The 20,226-nt window shown below is 45.9% G+C and overlaps 1 protein-coding gene across 1 annotated transcript; it reads left to right on the plus strand.

Annotated features, from left to right (window-relative positions):
- Positions 1–18,201: 18,201 nt before the first annotated feature.
- LOC123169067 (26.2 kDa heat shock protein, mitochondrial) lies at positions 18,202–19,362 on the plus strand. Its single transcript, XM_044586913.1, has 2 exons — positions 18,202–18,503; positions 18,614–19,362. The coding sequence occupies exons 1-2, from the start codon at positions 18,290–18,292 to the stop codon at positions 19,045–19,047; spliced, it is 648 nt and encodes a 215-aa protein (XP_044442848.1). The 5' UTR covers positions 18,202–18,289; the 3' UTR covers positions 19,048–19,362.
- The last annotated feature ends 864 nt before the right edge of the window (positions 19,363–20,226 follow it).

A 20,226-nucleotide genomic window follows, 5' to 3' on the forward strand; every position in this document is an offset into this window, starting at 1 on the left:
GTTGATTTCCTGAAGTGTGACGTGATTACTTGATTTGTGGTGAATGTATTGTTTGTTACGTCGTGTTGATCTTCTGTGTTACTTTGTCAGAACAGCCATATAAGACATGACAAATGGAACGGAAATTCAATATGCCCGATGAAATTGATCAAGAACTCTGTTGATTTCCTCAGTCCGACGTGATGAACTGATTTAGTGGTGAATGGGCATGAATGCAGAGTACCGATGTATGGTTGTTGCTTGCTGTTCCGTGAAATTTTTGTGTTTAGCCTCTGTGTTTACCTGTAAGAACAGTAGCTGTTTCATCAGTTTGTAGGTGTAGTATTCTTGGGAACAGCCATATGAGATGGCCGTTTGTCTATCTCATTCTTTCTGATTTTCTTGGTGACAAACACAAACGGGGTAGATTGTTTGTCTCATGCTCTGTGGTTTTCTTGGTGTCAAACAAAATAGGATTGCAGTATGCACGAAGAAAAAGCAATAGGCAATACACAGAAGAAATTGGCACTTCTACTCTTCTATACTTACTTCAGTCCCACCAATTGATTTTATCTTTGGCTTTTGGCGCTGCATTTTTTTCCCCTTTTCTATTAGATTGAAGTCCAGCGGCAAAGGTCTTGATATTCATTAATTAGGATAGAAAAAATACTGTACATGATTTTTTTTGGGGGGGGGGGGGGGGGGGGGGGGTGACTACACGCTCAAAACAAGGTGGCTAGCACCCGCCAAAACCCAAAGTTGCGCATCGACAACAATTTACCACATGATCGCCCAGAGAGGGCGTGACAGGTACTAAAAAATTATACAATTATGCTCACGCTAGATCTCCCAAAGAGGCATGGCGATTCCAGAGGCGATGAGCCCGGAGGAGGTTGAACGCCCATCCGATCGCATCAGGCAGTTCCGTCAAGCGAACCCAAGCAACTAGGGTGATGTTCGGGTATCTAGTAGCCGCTACAAACTCTTGCCAGATCATGGCCCAACAAGGACAATGACCAGAAAGGTGCATGGGGTCTCGAGGTTCCTATTGCAGGTCATGCAAAAATAAGCATTAGGAATACCATGCCGTTGAACAACTGAAAATGATCCAAAGTGGACAGACGACGGTGGAGCTGCAACCACATGAAGAAGCGACATTTGGGAGGGGGGGGGGGGGGTCTTCCCAGCAAACCTCAATGGCAAGGGTGCCAAATCCATGAATTGTCGCTTGTAGGCCGAGGAGGTACTGAAGTTCCACGAGATGGGCCCGGTAGCGGAGCTAGCTCACTGGGTCAGGGTGGCCAACAGTGAGAACTGCCCATATTATTTTATCATTTTTTTCAACCTTGCAACCCAGGTTGGGTCGTGGCCCACCCCTCCACCCCCTAGCTCTGCCACTGGATGGACCTCCAGCGGAAGATGCCGGCATGATCCGGGCGAAGAATGAAGGAGATTGTAACACCTTGAAATTTGGCCCTTCTTTTTCAAGATCAAGTTGGAGTTTCTTTTCTGAGATTTGGTTTGGATCTTTTTTGCACTGATTTTCTTGCACTTGGCCAAATCAAAAACATAACTCACATAACATACTTTCGTTATCACCAACCCTAACCATCTGACCTAGCTACCTCACCCAAGTTTTTCTTTTTCTAAAAAAGTGAGCTTTTCAAATACCCTTGAGTTGTGAAGTAACTAATTTTTCTCTTGCTCTAAAATTCCCAATAAATTTGCATAAATTATTTGGGTCCAGCTAAACTAGAAATGCCACTAACCCACCCAGGAGCTTTTTCTTTTGAGCACACCCTCTTCTTTCAGTTTCTGGACTCAATCATGAGTTGTACAACAAGTACCCTGCATATGGGTCCAAACTGCCTGAAAATTGACCCCTAGACATCACCCACAAAACAGACCCTTACCTAGTTTGCTTTGTAGCTGCCGTCAAAGTTTGCCATAGCAAACTGTTTGGGCTTGCAGAATGCAGTTCAGTGCACCTGGGGACACATGGCGACCACTCCTAGGACCTACTCTGCACGCCTCACACGTTAGACACGGTGCTAAGCACCAAAAATGAGCCAGGGCCCTCGGCATCGTGGTGATCACGCCACTGGCATGCAGAGAGCGAGCTCTGCAAGCCAGCGTGCCACTGACCCGATGGCTTTGTCGCGTTCCACCATCCCCTGCTCGCCATCGCTCACAGGAGGCCACACGCAACTCTCTGCGAACCCCCTCGACGCCCTATGACCAGGCCCCCTAGATTTGCGGGAAGACGCGGCGCTGCTCACCTATGACGCGCCGCAGTCATCGTATTCCTTCACAACCCGGATGACCCGGCCACAAGCTCGCAAGCACTCACCAGCCCCCCCCCCCCCCAGCCCTCACTAAGGCCTGGCAGAGGCCAGGGGCACCACAACTCGTCCGAGCTTATCCGCGGCAGCGCCATGGCCACAACAACCATGCCACGGCTATAAAGGCCCCCCGGCTCACTCTTCACTCGCATCATGTCCTCCCCTCTCTCACATGTCACACAGGAAATCGAGCACGGCCAGGATGGCCTGCCGTCGCAGAATCGATCGGAACTATGTCGCTCGGGCACCCTCGTCGGCAAAGTGTTTCCCACTACCCCCGACTGTCGTGCTAAATCCGGCATATCTTGTTCTAGGGGTCCTAAGCTAGGTGTCTTGGAGCGATGGTAACATGGTCACAAGATTCTACCCATGTTTGGGCTCTCTAGAAGAGGTAATACCCTACGTCCTATTTTTGATTGTATGATATGGGGATAATACAGTGTATAGGTATCTACCTCGAGATTTTTCTAATGAATGAGATTCTCTATTGACCAGCCTAGCCTCGGCTTATAGAATGCTTCAGAGGCTTAGGGTTTGGAAGAGTCCTCGTCTTGTGCATCAAGTCTTGTGGAATCTTCCTTGTATGTGTCATGGGCTACCCGAGGAGGCCCATTAGTGAACCGCCATGGGGGTCCTCGGCCCGACCCACCTGGTCGGGAGACAATGTGGTGAGTACTGCTACTTGTGAGCTACGTTGGGATTTTCCCCGAAGAGGAAGGGTGAAGCAATATAATAGCTGATAAGTATTTCCCTCTGTGAGAACCAAGGTTATCGAACCAATAGGAGAACCACACAAATCTTAATGAACAATACCTGCATACACAAGAGCAAATACTTGCACCCAGCGCGGGCAAGAGGGTTGTCAATCCCCTTGAACTCGTTATTTGCAAGGATGAAATCTAGTAGTGGTAGATAGATAAATTGCAAAACAAAAGAAAAGTAAATAAATTGCAGCAAGGTATTTCTGGTTTTAGTAATATGATAAAGATAGACCCGGGGCCATAGTTTTCACTAGAGGCTTATCTCTCGAATAAATATCATACGGTGGGTAGACAAATTACAGTTGGGCAATTGATAGAAAAACGCATAGCTATGACGTTATTCATGGCAGTGATCATGTATATAGGCATCATGTCCGTGACAAATAGACCGACTCCTTGCTGCATCTACTACTATTACTCCACTTCGAGAGCACTTCTATGCTTGCCTCTCTACGTACTAAGTTCATGACAAACAGAGTTATGCACGAGGTATGGTGACATGATGTAGTCAGAATAAAACAAAGAAATATGATTGAACCCCATCGTTTTACCCTTAATGACAAAAATACAAATAAAAGACCCGCTAGCCTTTCTGTCACTGGGTGAGGACACCGCAAGATTAAACCCATCACAAAGCACCTCTCCTACTGAAGATAAATTAATCTAGTTGGTCAAACCATATGGATAAATCGGAGAGAAATACAAAGCAATAATAATCATGCATAATAAAGTGTAGAAAATACTCAATTACTTTCAATGAATAATCTGATCATAAACCCACAATTCATCAGATCACAACAAACACACCGCAAAAGAAGATTACGTCGGATTGAAGTCCAAGAAGATCGAGGAGAACATTGTATTGAAGATCAGAGAGAAACAAGAAGCCATCTAGCTACTAGCTATGGACCCGTTGGTCTATGGTAAACTACTCACACATCATTAAAGGTGCAGCAAGGATGATGTAGAAGCCCTCCGCGATCGATTCCCCCTCCGGCAGAGTACCGGAAAAGGCCTCCAGATGGGATCGCGGAAGAACAGAAGCTTGCGGTGGCGGGAAAAGTGTTTCAGGTGGCTCTGTGTTGGTTTGGGAATATTTGAGAATTTATAGAGGTGGAATTAGGTCAAACGGAGCTACGTGGGACCAACGAGCTCAGGGACCCCCCAATGGGGCGCGTCGGGTGAGCTCGTCGCTCTCCTGTAGATTTTTTAGCCTCCCCCGAATGTTGTAGTGTCACTTCTGGTCCAGAAAAAATCATCGTAAAGTTTCATCATGTTTGGACTCAGGTTGTATTGACTTTCTGAAAAGCCAAAAAAAAGCAAGAAACAACAACTAACACCGGGCACTAAGTTAATAGGTTAGTTCCAAAAAATTATTTTACTTTGTATTGATATGGCGAATAGCTTAGGCCAGAGACGGCGGGGTGACTCGGTCCCGTTCCATGAGTCTCGAAAAATCGATGCGCTTTCCTCATCCATCGTCGATCTTGGTCACAGGAGCAAAAATGTCTTGGTCTTGGGGGAGCGGGGCAAGTCCATACCACGACAGGGTAAGTTGACTGTCGTCTAAGTTGTAGCCTAGCTGAAATGTTTCAGACTTGCATGCCACGCCCGTGCTGAAGCTTGTGCGTGCATATATGTTGTTTTTTATTTTAAGACGAGAGAAGAAATGACAATGGGTTTTAGGTCGAGCTCGTTGCAATGCTTTATACAGAGGAAGACCTTTCATAAAGACTGTAACCCTTTGAATCACTGCATATCTCTATTAGATTTGACTGTAGAAGATTAATTGTGAAGCGATATGCAACACCATTCACATAGGGAGAGTCTCCTTTTCTTGCATATTTGAATGCTTGTATGGCTTCCCAATGAACAGGGAAAGAGAGAACACTTTTTTTGTATGGATGATTGGCTATGATTGCTTCAGGAGGTTGCCTGGCTATCAGAGAGCGAGACTGAACAATGAATGGATAGTGCCACATGGCACACAGTCTTGTGCGGAGCTGCGCATCAGCCATGAACACATCTTTCAAAAAATTATTGCCGGCATTCATTGTACAATGCATATGCGGAAAATCAGTTGATAGTGAGTGTTTCAATAATGCAAGTAGTTAAAAGGAAACATTAATATTGATTAGGAGAGTGGCCTAATTTACGATCTAAACGTGTATAAAACTTGATCTAAAAGCTGATAGTTTCATTCTATATGCCTTTTTCCTGTCACAACATGGCAAATATTATAATAAACAACAGAAATAATCATTTTAAATAGGAAAAAGGTTAAATTTTGTGTACAAAGTTTGCATATGCGGGAGATGACTATGTTGAGTTGAAAATAATTAATTGTAGCATTCATGAACTGAGAAATGGTGCCTAGGGATGTTGAGGTCCACAGAAATTGCCATGAACGCGCATGAGGTTGGACGTGGCTTGGGCTTGATGCAACAATGGTTTGATGAAAAGCTTGAACCCCGGATGCTCAATAGGGTTTGCCCCAATGGCCGCATTGCGGAGCTCTGGGAGGCTAAAACACCATCAAGAAATCCTCCCGGTGGAAACAATGAACCGAGAACTGATTCCTAGGGATGTTCAGCCACACAAAAATCGCCTCGCCTGCCTTGGAGCATGAGACCGGCGGCCTTGCACCAACCACATAAACCACACCGTGAGCCGAAGTCCATGCTCCATGTCCAACCCATCACTGGTGAGTGATGGAGGATATAGATCTCACTCCGGCCTACCAGTGAAGATTGCCATGTCCGCATGGGAGGGATCTTTGGCGGAACTGGGGAGGACAGCGCCACCGGTGCCTCCTGCCTAGGCTCCAACATAACCCTGCCCATGAGCCTGATTGGCAGTGAGGCCGGAGCACCGCTAGACATCTTGGCTAACGGTGCCCAACGGATCTCCCCCTCAGGAACCAGGCTCCTAGATCTCTTGCCTTGGGACGAACCATGGCCCACGATGTCGCAACGGATGCACAAGCACTAGTAGAAAACTGGGCTTTGGTCACAGGGCAATATTCACATTAGTCCCGGTTCAGTCACGAACCGGGACTAATGTGAGCATTGGTCCCGGTTCGTGCGGCCAGGGGCCTGCCGGGCCTCGTGGGGGCATTGCTCCCGGTTCGTCCGGCCCCTTTGGTCCCGGTTGGTGGGACAAACCGGGACCAATGGGCCTCGCTCCTGGCCCACCACCATTGGTCCCGGTTGGTGGCTTGAACCGGGACCAGAGGCTCACCCTTTAGTCCCGGTTCATACCACAAACCGGGACTAAATGATTGGTCCTAGTTGCGGTCAGAGTTTAGTCCCACCTCGCCAACCGAAGGGCGCTCACACTAGTTTATAAGCCCGTCCCTCTGTGCCTTGTTGAGCTCCTCTCAAAGTGAAAATAGATGCCCTTATACGGGGAATTTGGCCTAAATTCAGAGTAAATTTCTTTGAATTTCAAAGAAATTTATTATGAATTTAGGTTGAATTTTCTCTATAGGCGCATCTATGTTCATTTTTTATAGTAAATAAAATAAATAAACCTTAATAAACTAAATAAAAATAAATAAACCTTAATAAAATTAAACAAAATAAACTATAGTAAATAAAATAAATAAACCTTAATAAAATAAATAAAAATAGCAGCAGTAAAATAAATAAAAATAGCAGCAGTAAAATAAATAAAAATAAAATAAATAAAGTAAAATACATAAGTAATTAGAAACAAAATGTAATAAAATAAATAAGTTTTTTGTTGTAAGTAGAAACAAAACAAAATAAATAAAGCAAAAGAGAAAACAAAAAACAGGGAAAAAATTATGCCACCTACTGGGCCACCACGACGTGAATACGACTTGAAACCCATCCATGGGCCAGGATTCAGGCCCGCAGAAGGCCCAGTAGGCCCCACAGGCAAAGAGAACGGTTAGGCCCGAAAGCCTGCAGTTGAGAGGAGTTCGAGAGGGTGGGCGCAGCAGCGCTTATAAACCACTCTCGAGCTCTCTCAACTAGCGAGGTGGGACTAAACTTTTGACGCGGGGCAGCACAAGGCCTTTGGTCCCGGTTGGTGCCACCAACCGGGACTAAAGGGGGCATTGGTCCCGGTTCGTGGCACAAACCGGGACCAAAGGCCTTTAGTCCCGGTTGGTGCCACGAACCGGGACCAATGAGTTGCCTATATATACCCCATCGCCACAGCAGAGCACTCCACAGTGCTCTGTTTTTTCTGGCCGGCAAGGGGAGGGCATTTGGGTGCTCTAGCTCACCTCCTATGCACATGAGGTGTTCGATGAAATGTCTGAGCCACACTAGTTAATCTTTCTCCTCTCGAAACTCGACCTCCGAGCTCCATTTTCCCCGAGATTTCTCTAGGTTTAGCGGTCCGTCACGTCCCGTCCCCGTCTTCACCACCGTCGATCGCCCGCGCCGATCTCGTCGCCAGCACCACCGTGGTGAGCCTCTTGTTCTTATCTTCTTTCTGAAAGAAAAAATTTCTTACTTTAGATAGATACTTGTCTAATTTTGTTACTTTTATTATTCCTTCTTATTACATAGTGCGATGGTTTTGGTATCCGCCCCCGTCGGCCCTCGTCCTGTCTATGATTCGGATGTGGTATATATTACCTTTTTATAACTATTTGGTTCATTTATTGTTTATGACAAATATGCCGACCAACGTGACATAGATTTTATTTATCTAGGAGGTGGTTGAACCGGAAATTCTAACCGACCCTATTGTCGAGAGGTTAAATTTAGTTGAAGAAGAAAACAATTACTTGAAGGAAAAAAATTGAGGAGGAGAAGATGATATTGGAGTTGCATGTTGCGGATGTCGTCGATGATCACAAGATCAAGATGGATGCAATGCGCTTGAAGATTAGAAAGATTAGAAAATATGCCATTCATACCGAGGCTTGGTATCATTATGCCGTTGGATCAATTGTTACCTTGGTTGCGATTATGATCGCATTTGTTTTCGCATTGAAATGTTTTACATAGTTTCAATGTATGGTTTAATTAATTAGAGCTCTGGAGAGCTATATATATGTTGTTTGATGAGAACTATGTATGTACTTTGGTTTTAATGTGATGATAAACTTCTATTAATTTAGTCACTTAATTATCTATTCATGATGTTCTGTAATGGTTTTTGACACACTTAATTATATATAATGCACGCAGATGAACCGGCAATGGATGTACGGTGACAGACACAGCTCCGAGTACATTAAGGGCGTGCATGATTTTCTCGAAGTGGCTGAGGCAAACAAGCAGAATGGTTTTATGTGTTGTCCATGCCCTATATGTGGGAATACGAAGTCTTACTCTGACCGGAAAATCCTTCACACCCACCTGCTTTACAAGGGTTTCATGCCACACTATAATGTTTGGACGAGGCACGGAGAAATAGGGGTTATGATGGAAGACGGCGAAGAAGAAGAGGACGATGACAACTATGTGCCCCCTGAATACGATTAGAAACCCATCCATGGGCCAGGATTCAGGCCCGCAGAAGGCCCAGTAGGCCCACAGGCATGTACAGAGAGCTTAGGCCCGTAAGCCTGCTTTAGAGAGGAGCTCGACAGCTCAGGCGCACCGCACCTTATAAACAGGTGCGGCTCTCTCTCAGCTAGCGAGGTGGGACTAAACTCCCACCACCACGCCGCTGTGCAAGGCCATTGGTCCCGGTTGGTGGCACGAACCGGGACCAATTCCACCCTTTGGTCCCGGTTGGTGCCACGAACCGGTACTAATGAGGCTGTGGCCCCACGAGCACCTTTAGTACCGGTTCGTGGCACGAACCGGTACTAGAGTTTCTTACTAAGCAGTTTTTTAGTCCCACCTCGCTAGCTGAGAGGCACTAGGAGCGGTTTATAAGCCCTGAGTGCAGAGACGATGAAGAACAGGCGCAATGCTCACCTTCACGTTGCTTAGCTTCAAGCCTTGAGGAATAAGGTAGACTGCATGGAGCTATGTGCAGTGCAGTCTACACTATTCCGAAAGGCTTGGAGCTAATCAACGAGCATTGCGCCTCTTTTTTATTTTTAATAACTTATTACAACTCCGGACTTCTTGTGTTACGACAAAATAAAATAAACTTTAATAAAATTTATGAAACTAAAATTAACAAAGTATTTTCTGTCCAAAACACTATAAGAAACCTCTAGTATTATTGAAACTAAAATCATATAAAATTGATGCAACTAAAATTATCGAAGTATTTTCTGTTCAAAATCATTAAAAGCAAAAAGAATTTTCATAAAGAACTTTTTTGATAGAAACTTTAATAGCAAAAAGAATTATCATAAAGTAAAATAAATAAGTAATTAGAAACAAAATAAAATAAATAAGTTTTTTGTTGTAAGTAGAAACAAAACAAAATAAATAAAGCAAAAAGAAAACAAAAAAACTAAATACAGCAAAAAGAATTTTCATAAAGAACTTTTTTTGATAGAAACTTTAATAGCAAAAAGAATTATCATAAAGTAAAATAAATAAGTAATTAGAAACAAAATAAAATAAAATAAATAAGTTTTTGTTGTAAGTAGAAACAAAACAAAATAAATAAAGCAAAAAAGAAAACAAAAAAACTAAATACAGCAAAAAAAATTGTTGGGGCGCTGCCCGCTGGGCCTTCCAACCCTCGGGTTTGCAAATACAGGCCCAGAAGGGCTAGAAGGCTCAACGGGCAGCGTGCCAAAGTTAGGCCCAGAAGCCTGCTATAGAGAGGAGTTCGAGACAGCAGCCGCGCTGGGGCTTTTAAACTGGTGCGGGCGCCCCTCGGCTAGCGAGGTGGGACTAAACTTTTGGCCGCGACGCGGGCAGCAAGAGGCCTTTGGTCCCGGTTGGTGCCACCAACCAGGACTAAAGGGTTGCATTGGTACCGGTTCGTGGCACCAACCGGTACCAATGCCCCCCTTTAGTCCCGGTTGGTGCCACCAACCGGGACCAAAGGCCGCCTCTCAGTATATAAGAAAGCAGTTAGCGTTTTTCAGATTCATCTCTGCATCAGTTCCCCCGCCCTGACGACGCCGCCAGGCTGCCCGAGCTCGCCCCGTCGACGCCGTCGCCGCCCTCTGCTGCCTCGTCGACGCGCAGCCGCCCCTTCCCCGAGCACGCCGGCGGTGGCCCGCCCCGACCACGCCGCGCGCCCCTGCCCCGACCACGTCGTCGTCGCCCCAGCTGCCCCGACCACGCCGCCGTCGCCTCTGCCTCGCCCTGCCCCGACCACGCCGCCGACGCCTCTGCCTCGCCCTGCCCCGACCACGCCGCCGTCGCCTCTGCCCCTGCCCCGACGCGCCGCCCTCGCCTAGGTCAGGGCCGGCACTGCCCCTTCCTCCCTGTCTTTTTTTTGCATTTTTATAAAAATGTATATATGTATGTATATATGTTCTCTGTGTATATATATGTTCATGTATATATGCAAAAGATAGATTTTTAGAAAATTTAGGATTTTTTTTCTGTTCATAGATTTTTTGGTGATATTAATTATTGCAGAATTTGCAAATGTTTGTATATTCATATGAACAATGCATTAGGCAAAACCTTTACTTTTTTTTGAAATTTTCTATTTGAACATTTTTTATGAATGAGAGGAAAAAGGAAAATAAGAAGAGGAAGAAAGGAGAAGAAGAGGAGAGGGAGAAGAGGAGAAATAAATAAGAAGAGGAAAAAAGAAGAAAAAGAAGAGGAGAAGAAGAAAGGAATAGAAGAGAACAACAAAAAATAGAAAAAATTCTATTTTTTCTTCTTCTCCCCTCTATTCCTTTCTTCTTCTCCTCTTTTTTTTCTTCTTTTTTTTCTTCGATCTTCTCCTCTATTCCTTTCTTCTTCTCCTCTTTTTGTTTCTTCTTCGTTTTCTTATGTTTTATCGGGTCTGTCGTCGTCGATATACCCCTCTCCCGATAACTTCAACACGAGGGGGGGTGTCGATATACCCCCTCCCCGATAATATTATTTTCCCATGTACGTTCATTGTCGTTGTCGATATAACCCCCTCCCGATAACTTCAACACGTGGGGGGGGTCGATATACCCCTCCCCGATAACATTATTTTCCCATGTATGTATGTCGTCGTTGTCGATATATATAACTCCCTCCTAGATAACTTCGACATGATGGACGGTCGATATTTATACCCCCTCTCGACCGTGATAACTTATACCACGGGAGCACCCCCCGGCCCTCTCGCTCGACCAAAACTCTCGAGGACACCCAAACCCTAGAAAAAACGATGTCGGTCTCCTACCCCCTCCCGCCGCGCCCCTACCCTTGAAGCGTTGCCGAGGCCACCCCAAACCCGGAATAAGCTAGGTCTACATTTGCACTAATATATCCACCTTCTATCATGTTTGTGTAATAATTGCCATGTTGTAATATTTGCAGAAACAATGGAGCACGGACGAGACGAGCAAGCAGAAGAGGTGTTGGGGGACATAATCTTAGCCGGAGGTGATATCTTGTCATATCTTAACGACAATGATGGTCTGGAAGAATAGGGTGAAGAAGCAGGCTACGGTGATCGAAGAGTGGAGGAGGAAAGACATGATTATGATGGCTCCGGTGACCCAATGCTGGTGCAAGAAGGAGCCCGTGGTGATGGCTCCGGTGACCGAACAGAGTCCGGCCAGGTAAATATATTAGTTAAGCCTGTGCTGACTAGCTAATTGATGCATTCATTGTTTTGGTATGTACACATATTAATTAACACTCGTCTTTCTTCTTTTTTCTAGCCCTCCGAATCGAGCACAACTTCGGTAAAGAGACGAGGCCCGAAGAGAAAGTTGCGCTCGGATGAAAGGTTTGAGATCACAGCAATCGCGCGCGACGGCCAACCGATTGAACCCATCCGGACAAAGGATGCATTTGCTGCTCAGTGCGGGGTTCTAGTTAGGGACAAGATCCCGATCAGCATCCAGCAATGGTATAAGCCTAAGAAGGAAGACCCTGAGGTGTCTTATGTCAATGATATGCAGAAAGATGATCTTTGGACTGAGCTGAAGGCAAATTTCACCCTACCGCCAGAGGAGGATCCGGAGAAGCCAGTTAAAGAGCAATTAATCAAGTCTCATGCTCTTAAGAAGATGGCAGACCTATTCAGGAGGTGGAAGAATGAGCTGAAAACGTTTGTCGACAAAGAAGAGACACCAGAATTCATCGGCCGGTATGAGAAGATCAGAGATCACTGGCCCGCATTTGTGGCCCACAAGACATCAGAAAAGAGTAAGAAGATGTCAGCGACAAACAAGAAGAATGCTGCGAAGAAGAAGCTTCACCATCGCACGGGGTCAGGTGGCTACCTCAAAGCCCGGCCTAAGTGGGCCAAAGCTGAGAATGATCTGCTTGAAAAAGGGATCGAACCACAGACAATGAACTGGACAGACCGTTGCCGGACTTGGTTCTTTGGGGCTGGCGGAACCTTGGACCCTGTATCAGGGAGGTGCATTTGGACGAACGAGCTTTTGAGAATACCAGTCAAGAAGATTCAGCAATATATCGATGCAGCACAGGAAGGGACGTTCGTTCCAGACAGAGAGAAAGACGAGCTCACAATGGCCCTCGGGAATCCTGAGCACCCTGGACGGACACGAGGCACGCCAGGCTCCGTTCCGTGGAAGGCTGGTTTTCCGGACGCGGGCGGTTACAAAAGCCAAGAGAGGAGGAAAAAAGTGGAGCAGATCCAAATTCAGAAGCTGCACGAAAGGGTTCAAGCGCTAGAGGAACGAGACGGCAATCGACATGCCGAAACTACCCCCGAAGCTACACCGCCATCTCAGCGGAGAAGCAGCGTGGCTTCCACCGAGCTGCTTCAGCCGGAGCATGTCTTGACGGCTCCTGCTAGCTACCCCGTGGATGCTATCACGGAGTCTCAACATTGCCACCTTATGGCGCAATGGCAGAACTTCAAAGTCAAGGCGGCTGTTGGCTCTGTTTTACCTCCTGAACCCGGCGCAACCTACCACTACCGGCCGATTCCAGAAGGATATGCTAGGGTGATGGTGGATGAAATAACGGAGGGATTTGAGGACCTCCAGCTTGACCACCCTACCGGTGAAGGGGAGACTCGGCTGGGTTCTGCTCTGAAGACTCCATGCCTATGGCGGAAGGAGCTCATCAACCTTCCGAACTGGACGGCTCCAGCGAGTAAGGGCACTCCGCCTCCTCCTCCGGTGAGTGATCAGGGCACTCAGCCTCCTTCTCCGGTGCGTGGCGGCACTCCGCCTCCTCCTCCGCCTCCTCCTCCGGCGAGTGATCAGGGTACTCAGCCTCCTTCTCCGGCGCGTGGCGGCACTCCGCCTCCTTCTCCGCCTGCGCCGGCGCGCCAGAGCAGCCAGCCTCCTCCTTCTCCGCCTCGTCAGCAAGGGCGGAAGAGACCCGCCGCCGCTCCGGCTGCTCCGGCGCGTCGTAGTCCTTCTCCTCCGCCTCGTAAGCAAGGAAAGAAGACAGCTGCAGCCGCTCCGTCTGCTCTGCCAGCGTCTAGCAGTACAGCTGCCAGAGGCGGGAGGCAATACAGATTCGGTCCTTTTCTGAAGACTCCAGAGAAGTTACCATACGAGAGGACCGAGGAGGAAACCAGGAAGATCGTGCGAGCCGAAGTGACAAACTTCTTTGAAGGGGTGAAAGCAAAGAAACATCCACCTCCGGAGGAGAAGGTAGATCCGGTGAAAGCAAAGCGCACTCTGGCTGCCCTGACAAAACCACCAAAGTCTCCGCCGAGAGGCAACTATGAGCGCATTCTTGCAAAGACATATGCCGAAGCGGAGCGGTCGGGAAGTACTGTCAGTGATCAAAGGTTAAAAGAACGACGAGCTGGGAAAAAAATTGCCCAGCTCGGCGAACAAGCGAACCAATCGTGCCCCCCGCTCAAGGTGTCAAAAGACATCGTCGCTAATGATCCGAGGATGGTGGCCGGTTATAGCAATCTTGGAGATTACCTGCCCGACGATGTACATTATGAAATCATGGAGGTGGACGAACACAAATACCATTACGGGAAGCCTCTCGTCAAAGATGAAAGATCTCTAACAACGATGATGCGAAGATTACATGATTGGTACATGAAAACCTACAGAGAGTCTGATGGGATGAATACTTTGACGCTGAGAGTTAAACCGGAGCATGACCTCGTTGGAATTGAACTGCTGAATGTTCCATTTGAGGATTTCTTCCAATTTTTCAATCAAAAGGTCCTCGATAAAACAACGATCACTTGCTACTGTCTGTAAGTAGTACTACTTCTGTCATTAAGTCTCTCTATATAGGTCAGCTCTTTCATTGCATGTATTTATAATTATCCTTACTATATTATGCAGATTGAAGATCGCCGAATTGAAGAAAAGACAAATCGGTGATATTGGGTTCATTAACACAAATCTCATAGATGCATATACGGTTGAAAAACATGCCAAAGAAGCCGAGGCCAACTTGCTACGATCATTGGTATTAAATCAAAACAAAGATATAATACTCTTTCCTTACAACTTCAAGTGAGTGTTACTGTCTTGTGCATATTCGGTTTTCCTTATTAGTCCAGGTTATGGTAATGTAATTGATGACTTATGCATGCATGCGCAGCTTCCACTATATTCTCCTAGAGATTAAGCTTGAGCAGGGAGTAGTAACCGTCTTAGACTCGAGACGAAAAGATCCCCAGGACTATGCGAACATGACTCAAATGCTCGAGAAGTAAGTTAAATCGATCATTATCCACCATATCAGCAACTTTGTTCATTTCCTAATATCAAGTAGTTGTTTTTTTGTCTGGCAGGGTTTGGAGAAAATTCACCACAAAAGCTCCGGGACTGCCGAAGAAGCTGCAATTTAGACACCCGAAAGTAAGTACTATAGTAGCTTGTTCCGCACATCTTCTAGTGATTCAAGCGCTAGTTTCATCAATACCATTTTGCATGCTTGCTTATCAGTTAGATTGACCTCTATTTCTTGTAAAGTGGTTGTGGCAGGAACAAGGGAATGATTTCTGTGGATACTACGTTTGCGAGTCTATCCGCCACACGACCTGTGAGCGGGGTTACTCTGACGAACAATATGAAGTGCGTAAGCAAAAATATTCACAACTTTATTTTATTACCATCATTTGTGTCGAGTTTCATTTATTCATATATATATGTATTGACCCTTCTTCAAAGTAGATCTTTTAGATGTGTGATGAACTCCTAGCACCAGATCGTATGCAAGGAATTCAAGAGGAATTGGCGGCATTCTTCCTTGACCACGTGATCGCTGAAAACGGAGAATACTATGTGGACCCTGTGTTCTTACAATTTAATTAGGAGATTATATTGTAAGAGATAATTATTGTATATATGTAGCCGGTAGTGTCAGATAGATATACGAGAACTTGTTGTTCGACCAATCTCTCGGAGAAGGAGAGGTGATCGATATCACTTCTCTCTGTATCCATATGTTCATGACGATCTTCTGTTTTTCCTTCATTTGCTTACTAGCTAGCGTGTCTAGTCCTCTCCATACGTATATAGTACGTAGCGTCGACCAAGCACGGAGATAAGAGAGGACACTTCTCTCTATTAATTAGCTAGCTAACACAATATATAAAACACCTAAATTAACCCCCCAACCTCCCTCCCTTTCAAAAAAACAAAAACCCCAGCCCCTGAAATGCTGACGCGTGGATGCCTATTGGTCTCGGTTGGTGTCACAAACTGGGACAAAAGGCCATGCCTATTGGTCCCGGTTGGTGGCACCAACCGGGACCAAAGGCCTCCCTGCCTGGGCTGGCAGCAGCGGCCTTTAGTAACGACCCTTTAGTCCCGGTTCGAAACCGGGACAAAAGGCCCTTACAAACCGGGGTAAAAGCCCCTTTTTCTACGAGTGAAGGGATAAAAGGTGCAATCCAACTCGGTATGCCCCTCCCGAAAGCACTGGAAGTACAGGCCAAAAAGCTCCGGTGTAACTTTCCCGGCGCTCCTGGGAGGAAGCGGATGAGCGTCTCCCCATCGAGCGAGCTAGCCTCCTGCTAGTGCCGTAGCGCTCGACGCCCTAGGTGACGCAACACCTTCTAAGGATGAGCGGGAGGAGCTAGGTGAATCTGAGAAGCCTAGACCCGAGACCACCGGCTGTTCATGTGGAAAGGTTGTAGAACCGACGTCAGGCTGGTCGAGCCAGAGGCCATGGGAGCCAAGGGGGATTGAAGGTAGACATACTTGGTGTTTTCTTAAAAAAGGTACCACAATATCTGGCGGACGTCAAAACGGAAGGCACCCACGAGCGAACAATTCGTTCGCTGGGACGGGGATGATCAAGCAAACTATTTAGGTAGCTATATACGGGTGTTTCCATGAGACCCCCAAGTTGGCCAGATAATTATGGTCCAGAAACAAGGGTTGTGCCAAATATTTGATAATTTTAGAAAAATTGCCATCAACCAAAATTGAAATATGATCTTATATAGAAAAAGGCATAGACAACATAATTTACAAAATGCAAACAAAAAAGCCATGGTAGCATACCAGAAAAATAGTTACATGGCGAAAAGGCCATAGTAAATTATAAAAAAAAAATAACAAAAATTCGTGGTCCAAATTGCAGACAGAGAACATTATGCATGGCAAATTTGCATATTAATTAAAAGAAAGACATACGCAGAGAACTTTCCATGCTTTATATTTTCATTTTCAAAAACACATAGAAATCACACACAGGAAGTTGTCATGATCCAAAAAATAAATACTATTGCCATGCTCTCAATAATAAAATTTCCATGCTCTAAAATAATAAAATTGCTATCCTCTTAGTAATAAAACTGGCATGTGCGAAAATAGAAAATAAAATTCCAAAATTGCCATGAAAATAATCAATAAAAGTTCTCAAAGCTTGCTATGGTGTAGCATTACAAAAAATAGACTAAAATTGCTATGTTTGGAAGTAAAAAATGTTATGAATTTGTCATGGGACCATGAGAAAAATTTCCTAAATTTTTCCATGTGTACAAAACAAAATTGACATCTAAAACATTACGAAAAGGTATTAAAATTTGCCACGTGGCAAGTTAGCTTTTTTTATATATAAATCTGCCATTTTTCTTTTAAAAACAGCCATGTACCAATTTTTTGTGCATATTTTCGCCACCTTGTAAAAGTAAAAAAATAAAATAAAAGAAGGATCCGGGATTCAATCACAGGTCTCCGGTGGGCGTCTCTGCTTGGTTAGGATAGCGTTCGTGCAACTTTTATGTCCTGCTTACGAGTTTCGAATCTGATGTGGCAGGGCTTCTTGTGCTAAGATCCGTGCATGTGATCAGGTGGCAGGGTAGAGTGTTAGCTGGATTTGTTACAAATAAGACGTTCCCAATATTATCTTCAAAAAAGAGAGGGTAACCTTGGATTTTGTGGGTCATTATACAAAGGTGGATTGCGTAGCCTCAACACGGTTTTATAGTATGATTACTTCATATTTATTATTTTCGTATGGTTATTTAGGAGCCTTGTATAAACTGAACATGTAGAGTTTAGCAAACCAAACAGTGTTATTAGGTTGACACTGTATTAGGGCATGTACAATGAAGGCAGCACTATGTAGCTGCCCCATCCGCCATGTAGGTTGAGACCACTGTATAATTTTTCTCTCTCCCAAAGCAGCCATAGCTTGCCCGGACCGCACCTCCATCATATTTCTTAGCATCTCTCTTACTTTTTCCTTTACACATGCATCACATCTCTCACAACGTGTTCTTCTTTTTTGCTTTATTTCAACTTTTTGGATGAAGCACCAGTCTCCTCTGTAAGAACCCGTTCCTCTCTTCAAGCACTAGCTTTTTTCCCTCTCTCTTCCACATCACCAGCTTTTCTATGGAGCAGCAGTCCAACTTGGAGCATTGGCCATGCCCTTAGCTTAAGCATTGAGCTGTCTATTGCTTCCACCCGAGTCCACCAAACGGTAGGAATTCTTTGCAAAAGTAGTCCAACTTTGAAAAGCAAATCACTCGTACCCGACGTAGCTGAGCAGATCAAAAGTTAGCAGCACGAATCGTAAAGCTTTGGCCTCCAGATCTTTCTGGAAGGCTCGAGAGCCCAACCGATCTGTCCAGAACCTTCTAAACCCGTTTCCCATCCCCTCCCCCAAGAAATCTCCCCCGCTCCCCACTTACAAAACCCCCTCCATTTCGCTCACCACAAGAATCCAAAATCACAGCAGAAGAGAGAGAGAAAGAAGAGCGAGAGAGAGAAAGAAGAGAGAGACCATGGCTTCCGCCGTCGCTTGCAAGGGCAAGGACACCGCGCCGGCCAGACTCCTCAAGTCCGGTGCTCCCGTGACCTTCTGCTCGCTCGGCTCCCCCGCCGTCACCGCCGCCCGCCGCCCGTACAACACCCAGGCCAAGGAGGTCAGCCGCTACGACGACGACGACGACGACTACAGCGGTCGCGACCTCGTCATCCCCAGCTTCTTCCCGCAGGGTATGCTTCCCTTCCCCACCTGTGGTGCACGGTTTCTTTGCCTTCGTTCTGAAGTATCAACATCGCAGCGTTCTGATCTGCTTTTGGTGTCCTCGGTGTTGATTCTGCAGACGTGCTCGACCCGCTCGGCGCGCCGACCAGCATGGCCCGTCTGCTGTCTCTCATGGAGGACGTCGCAACTCAGACCGGCGGCCTCTCCTCCACTGCTGGTGCTGGGGCGTCACGGCTCGGACGGTGGGTGGCCAAGGAGGACGACGACGCGGTGTACCTCAAGGTGCCGATGCCGGGGCTGACCAAGGAGCACGTGAAGGTGCGCGCGGACAAGAACATCCTGATGATCAAGGGCGAGGGCGAGAAGCAGCCCTGGGACGGCGACGACGACTCCAAGGTGCTGAGGTACAACCGCCGCATCGAGATGCCCGCTGCTGACGCGTACAAGATGGACAAGATCAAGGCCGAGATGAAGAATGGCGTGCTCTGGGTCACCCTGCTCAAGGTCAAGGAGGAGGAGCGCAAGGACGTCTTCCACGTCAAGGTCGAGTAGATAGTGCCGTCGTGGTAGTGCTCATGGAGGATGGCCGGCGCGGGAGTTTGAGAGACGCCTTGTTGATGTGGTCATGTTTGGTGTCTTTCTTTCTTGTTTTGCTTCGTTGATCGTCTTGGATCAAGTAGGTAGTGGTCTGGTGGTGAACTTGGTCGCGAACTCTGTTAATTTCCTCTAGTTCGGCATATGATGAACTTGCTTTGGTGGTGAAATTGGTCATGAAATTCTGTTTATTTCCTCAAATTTGGCATATGACGAACTGATTTGGTGCTGAAATTGGTCATGAACTTTATTGATTGCTCAAGTTTGGCCTGATGAACTGCTTTGATTGTCTTGAGCTAGTTTCGCCTGTCTATCATCCCTCGTTTCTTATCTGTATTGCTTTAAGCTTTCTGTAAAAAGCTGGGCATTCATGCCTATCCTCGAGTTTGACGTCATGAAGTTGGTGAACGGGCAGTTACGGGTTGATGATTTTTGCTTGCTGTTCCGTGATTATTTTGTGCTTATCCTTGAATTTTTGTGCTGAAATTTTTGCTTGTCTGATCTCCTCGAAATTTTGTGTGCTTATCCTTGAGTTTAACTTCTTGTAACAACTGTAATTGTTCCAGTTTGTAGTTGCGTGAACTGTCCAGCATTTGTTTGTTTATGTCCTGCTTCGTTGATTTACTCGAGTATAATGTGATGAATTGATTTGGTCGTTCCCTGAATGTTTTGTGTTTATCCTATGTGCTTACTTCTTGATATTATCAACTGTACTTTGGTGGAGAAGTTGATGCTGAACTCTATTGACTTTTCAGAAGTGATAAATAAAACGCGTATGATGAACTACTTTGCTGGTGAAAATTCGTGATTAAACTTGTTGATTTCCTGAACTTGATCTTCTGTGTTACTTTGTCAGAACAGTAACTGTTCGTGTTTGTGGTCGTAGCGTTGTCGTGTGAACAGCCATATAAGACATGACAAACGAAATTGGTCAACAACTCTGTTGATTTCCTCAGTTCGACGTGATGAACTGATTTAGTGGTGAATGGGCATGAAAGCAGACAGGCTATGCAGAGTACCGATGGATGGTTGTTGCTTGCTGTTCCCTGAATTTTTTTCTATTTATCCTCTATGTTTACCTGTAAGAACAATAGCTGTATCAGTTTGTAGGTGTGTATTCTTGGAAACAACCATATA

Source organism: Triticum aestivum, chromosome 7D (genome assembly GCF_018294505.1).
Source record: "Triticum aestivum cultivar Chinese Spring chromosome 7D, IWGSC CS RefSeq v2.1, whole genome shotgun sequence".
NCBI classification, from domain to species: Eukaryota; Viridiplantae; Streptophyta; class Magnoliopsida; order Poales; family Poaceae; genus Triticum; species Triticum aestivum.